This window comes from Pleuronectes platessa, chromosome 3 (assembly GCF_947347685.1).
Source record: "Pleuronectes platessa chromosome 3, fPlePla1.1, whole genome shotgun sequence".
Lineage (NCBI taxonomy): Eukaryota > Metazoa > Chordata > Actinopteri > Pleuronectiformes > Pleuronectidae > Pleuronectes > Pleuronectes platessa.
This window is the reverse complement of record NC_070628.1, coordinates 20,821,960-20,827,731: the sequence shown is the minus strand read 5'-3', so window position 1 is coordinate 20,827,731 and position 5,772 is coordinate 20,821,960. Positions and strand designations below refer to the sequence as shown.

The window sequence follows — 5,772 nt, the reverse complement described above, 5'->3', positions numbered from 1 at the left end:
TCTCATTGTCAGTGTCTTTTTTTCAATCAAACTCTGTCATCTGCTGTGATGTAGATTTTAAGACAACTCGTACACTTTGGATCAATTAATATTTGCAGCAGTAATAACAGACAGTTTTACTGTAACTGAAATGCTGTGCTTCTACTGGCTAAATTGGTTAACAAGAAAAACTGGTCTACAAATACTGTGAATAAAAATGCAATGGGAATGTGATGCAGCATCCTCTCATAAAATGTAAATGAACATTAAATTAGGTGATTCAATTGTTGGACAAGTATTAAGGTGACATGTTGAAGGTGAGTCTGTGTTGATGGCATCCTAAGCAAAGGTGGTTCCTCTAATCGGCGCTCAGGTGAGTGCGCTGCGACCCAGAGCCGACAGGTGGAGGAGGGACGGCGCTACTGCCACCTTCCCGACGCTACCACACACTTTACTTCCAGCTGTGATAGTGAACTGCGTGTTTTATTTGTTTATCTCTTCCTGCGGGGAAACGTCTCGGTTTGGTTCAATCAAGTACTTATTAAGAAGTAATGAAAGGTTTGAAAAGTCCAGAAAAGCAATGGGCACAGCCACGGCCCTCTTGCAGCACCGGGGTAATCAAGAGTCGCACCTCACGGACGGCGGTTATAATATTTATAAAAGTAGGTAGAACAGGATTGGTCAATAACGAGGGTGGGTCGCCGTGGTTTACACTTGATTCTTCCATGATGGTGCGCAGGCATAGTTCCAGCTTCTTGGCACTGGAGTCAGGAAGTGATGAGGAGCGGCTCCCAGTCTCGCGCCTCCTCCAATAGATGCTGGGCAAATCTTCACATAAACAAGCCTTGACTTAGCTGACGCCTTGTGGGTCGGTGTTGTTGTTCATTGGATGAAAGGATATTGTGTTCCTGCTTTATCGGCTGTATGTTCTGTTTGTGTAAACATGCGCATCCTCCAAACAAAACAACGTCATTCTATCTTCCCGTCAGAACCTGGGGCAGCTGCTTGAACACTGTGTGATGTTGACTAAAGCTAAAGGAGTTATGCTTTACAACAGAAAAGTTAGGTTTGAGAACAATTCAAAGTACAGTGTATCATATGCCACAGATTTACAGTCTCCAGAACAGGCAGCGGCTCTTATCAGACCTTTTATCAAGACAGGTGTGTGATGTTCTGTCATTTTAGTTTGTGGATTTCTGTCTCTTTCTGTTTTCTGTTTTATTTTGTAGTCTCGCTTTCTTGTGTGTTGTTTCAGCTTCTCGTGTGTGTTCACTTCCTGTCTTGGTGATTGTGTTCCCCAGCCCTCATGTGTTGCACCTGTGGCTAGTTGTCCCTGCCTTCCCTGTGTCTCTATATAAGTCTCTGTGTTCCCCTTTGTGCTTTGTCGGTTCATACTCGTTGTTGTACTCGTTTGACTCGTGGTCATTTATGGGTTTTCGTGTCTTGCTATCTCATCCAGCTTTCCCGTACTTGTTCCGTGTTCCCTGTGCGCCTTGCCGTTCAGCTTCTGCTCCTCTGTAGTAGTTCTTGTCTCCAGTGTCACCCTGAGGCCTGTTTCAGGTAGCTGGTTTTGAGGCAACCCCGAGTTTGTTCGCTCTGAGTTAGTGGAAACTCTGGGTTTTCCGTTTCAGGTAGCAGGTTCAGCGCAACCGAGAGTTAGTTGCTGCGGCAACATACGCCGTGGACCTAACCTGCTCGGGAGGTGGTTAGACCTACTCTGAGTTTGTTGTCTATGAGGCTGAAGGCAGCTCTCCGACAGAAGGAAGTGTTAGAAATGGCATGTCCTTTTCTACGAGAGCCCGTGGACGTAGAGGCTGCGATCCTCAGAAGGAATCTCCGTGAGGAACGATTATTAAGACCCCGGTTGGATATACTTTCTTTTCCTGATAATTTTCTTCACGAGCGCTATCGTTTTTCAGTGCAATCTATCATTTATTTAGACCACCTTCTCAGCCCCCATGTTAACTGTCAAACGCACCGGGGGCATGCTTTAAGTTCAATACAAATTATTTGTGTGGCACTCCGTTTTTTTGCAAACGGCAGCTTTCTTTACAACGTCGGTGACGCCGAGCACATTTCAAAGGCAACCGTGTGTCGGTCTGTCAGAAATGTGACTTTGGCACTGAAACGTTTTCTTTACACGTTTGTGATGTTTCCAAGTCACCGACCTATACGAACAATCAAGGAAGAGTTCTACAGAATTGCAGGTAACAGTAGCAACAATGTTGCCTATTTGTTTCTTGGAACGTTTTAATGTAATAAATAATGTGCACAATTTAATTAATTAATTTGTAATGTTCTAGATTTTCCGGGTGTCATCGGGTGCATCGATGGAACTCATATTCCTATTAAAGCTCCTTCAGTGAATGAAGGAGACTATGTTAATAGGAAGTCCTTCCACAGCATCAATGTGCAGGTGAAGGCCTAGACCTTCAGCATTTTAAATTAAAGATACCTAACAAAACAGCCTCTGTATCTAATTATACTCCTCTGCAATTTGAAGGTTGTATGTGATGCCAGAAATATCATCACCCAAGTGGAGGCAAAGTGGCCGGGGTCTGTGCATGACGCACGCATATTTCGGGAGTCTAATCTGAGCACTCGCTTTGCCCGTGGTGAGTTAAGCCTATATTTGAAGGATTTAGAATCCATATTTGTTCAGATGATTAATATTTCACCTGTATCGTAGGAGAGTTCGACGGTCATGTTTTAGGTGACAGAGGGTACCCTTGCCTTCTGACCCCGTATGCCGATCCCGTGCCAGGACCACAGCAGCGCTACAACCTGGCGCATATGAGGACGAGAGCCAGGGTCGAAAACACGTTTCGGATCCTGAAGGCAAGATTCCAGTGCCTCCAAATGCTGCGAGTCACACCAGAAAGGGCATGAGACATAATAATTGCATGTGTGGTTCTACACAACATCGCGATTTTGAGAGGGGAAAATTGCCCACCTGCAGTTGCAGATGAGCAGCACATAAACCCAAACCATGCCATGGATCCACAGGACGGAAGGGTGGTTAGAGAAAGACTCTGCCAAAATCATTTTGTTTGAGTTTTCTATGTAGTTAAATGTATTTTATTATTTCCGAAATGTTTTCTTTGGCATTCTTTCGCCTTCCTGTATGATAGTAAACTCGTGTGACAGACCCAGCCTCTGGTAGGGGGTGACACTGTTCAACAAAATAACTTGTCCCACCACAGCCCGTGTTCTAATAAAGACAATCTACTTTTTATGAGGATTTCTTTATTTCCTGAAAGCACAAAAAAAAAAAAGGTCATTCATATTGGGTATGTTTTTGGAGCAGGAAACAGTATCCCAGTTTGTACCTCACCCACCTTTAACTTATGTTCCAAAATTTGGATCTCCAAAGCATCCTTTTGCATCTTTTGCCTAATGTGGTCCATTTCCAAGTCTGCTTTGTTTATTTGTTTTCCCAGATAGATTTTATAGAGCTCTTTGACTGGAAGCTATAGGAATGCAAAAGATGACATTGGATTTCACAGTGCCAAGTACAGCGTTTCATTATAATTCCAGGGAGAATCTTACAGAGATAAGCTGTGAAGTAGAGCTAGAAGTGGATGGCCTCTCATTGACTTCGATTTCATCCTGTTTGAGAGAAAGAAGATGTCAGTTTTAAATTGTACAACGCTATCATCAACTTTTAGATGTTATTTTTAAAAGGTGTTAACCTCAATAGGCCTTTCCTCTTCCCTTTCAAATGCTGCAGACAATGTTTCTCCATCATCTTCCTGTAATGACATTAACAGTTGTGTTCAGCAATTATCAAGACATTATTAATAATCTGTGGAAGGTGAAGAATTGTTACAATTGCATGGAGGTTGGTGAGGGCATCTGGTTCCAGTAGGGCGATGACGCCATCAGTAACTGGAAGAAGATGATTAGACAGTGAAATTATTACTTGAGCCAGAATATTGCCCCATCTAATTTGCAACGCGCTGGGTTGCATGTACATATTTTATTATTTTGAATAACCAACCTCTGATAAAGGCACTTCTATCCTGGGGGGTGGGGGGATCAGAGGAGCTCCCTCCAGGGATGCCCTCAGCCACAGGACGCATACTCTGTTGGCTGAGGGCCATCTCCTCAGCCTCTGTGAGGGCTGCAGGTGGTGGACCCTATATTCAATCACATGTTGAATATAGCTGTTAAATTAGGTAGAGCAGGCAAAACAGCACAATTGATTTGATTTCAATTAAACATTAGTTTACCTGTTTGAACTATATTTGTGTACTTCATTTTCATTTGCTGCCAAGTCCTCTTGGGGCAACTCGGGTTGTTCCTGTGTAAATTGACACACACACACACACACACACACAATTTACATATTGAATAAGTGGAAGATATTAAACTTTCCTCTTATTTTATTTTACTATTTTATTTTACTCACGCATTGACTTGTTCGGCTATTTCCTGCCAAGCTCTCTCTCGCGCTCTCGCTGCCGCGGCGGTATTACTTTTTTTGGTGAAAATGGGTACCTGCTCGGCATATGCGTGCATTAATATTTCCAATTCCGTGGGTGAAAAGTAACTGGATCTACGTTTTTGGTCCATGTTTGATCATGTTATCAGAGATCCATTGATGATGGCTCTTTATAGTCAACAGGCACGCCCCCAACCCAGCGTGAACACACTCAGAGTTGATTAAGCCAACGCTGATCACCTGTTCTGAAACCGAAAACCCAGAGTTGCTTTTCAACCCTGAACTCTGAGTCAACCAACTCAGAGCGCAGGATTAAACTCAGAGTATGTTAAACCAGCTACCTGAAACAGGCCTCTGTAGTGTTTATGTTTTGTTTTTGTCTTGTTTAAAGACTCTTTTTATATTAAATACCCTTTTTGTTAAAACCTCTGCATCCTGGGTCCATCTCCCTCCACAAACCCTAACAGTGTGAGATTGTATAGCGATGTGACGCACACACATTTGAACCAAATCAAGATTAACACCAAGCAGCAACGGTTATTACACGTCATTGTGTGAAGGCCAAATATCTGGCCCAAACTGCTCCTGCCCCCATCCTCCTGCATTTGTTTAGGATTCAGTTCTTTTTTTTTGAAATTCTCTTTTTATTTAGAACATTTCCTTCACATACATTAAATACAGCTTTAGTCTGTCAAGGACATAAGAAAGGCTGTATGTAGTAAATATTAAAAATAACACGTGCAAATACAGAAAACATCTTCATCATTCACAAAGAAGTGATGAACCTGGCTGAAGTGCCATCACCTTCAAGAGTAGCAGACTTAACGTCACAAAGCATTGAACTGCAGCCACGTTCTTCACCCTGGAAACATTTCTGGTGTCCTTTTCTTTATTTGCAGCGTGTTTCTGTATTTGCAGGTGTTGTGACTTTATTAAGCGCATGTGTCATCAAATTATGGCTTCCTCTCTCCCTCATATTCTTTTTGACATGAGTTTTTTGTGTTTTCTCGTCTTTATTTTTGATTTAATTCACAGAGCTTATCGCAGAGAAAATGTGGCTTGGAGAATGCTAATCAATTCCACCAATCAGACATCATGGAAGCTTGGGTTAAATGATCAGAGAGAAGAGGCCTTGTGCTGAGTTCAGTTTGTCAGCTGAGTTGTCTGCTCTGTGGTGTGATTAATACTAATCAAATAACACATTACCTGAGAAATGGTTCAAATTCATAAGAGGTACATAGATGACCATGATAATAATGATAGAAATAAAAGGACAATAATAATTTGGCAGCCCAAGTAAATTCAGGCATATTCCTTTCTTAAAAGCGGAGGGAAATAGGGAACTAAAA

At 42.4% G+C, this 5,772-nt stretch overlaps 1 protein-coding gene across 1 annotated transcript; it reads left to right on the top strand.

Moving 5' to 3' along the window:
- Window positions 1-138: 138 nt before the first annotated feature.
- Window positions 139-3,212, top strand: LOC128431174 (putative nuclease HARBI1). The gene is made up of 4 exons (XM_053417412.1): window positions 139-2,186; window positions 2,283-2,395; window positions 2,483-2,594; window positions 2,669-3,212. Exons 1-4 carry the CDS (start codon window positions 1,712-1,714, stop codon window positions 2,866-2,868), a joined length of 900 nt encoding a protein of 299 aa, XP_053273387.1. The 5' UTR covers window positions 139-1,711; the 3' UTR covers window positions 2,869-3,212.
- Window positions 3,213-5,772: the final 2,560 nt, after the last annotated feature.

Excerpts from the sequence above, each read along its gene's own strand:
- LOC128431174 (XM_053417412.1), top strand. The coding sequence starts at position 1,712 with ATGAGGCTGAAGGCAGCTCTCCGACAGAAGGAAGTGTTAGAAATGGCA. Across the intron at positions 2,187-2,282 it reads AGAGTTCTACAGAATTGCAG|ATTTTCCGGGTGTCATCGGG; the intron begins GTAACAGTAGCA and ends GTAATGTTCTAG. Across the intron at positions 2,595-2,668 it reads GAGCACTCGCTTTGCCCGTG|GAGAGTTCGACGGTCATGTT; the intron begins GTGAGTTAAGCC and ends CCTGTATCGTAG.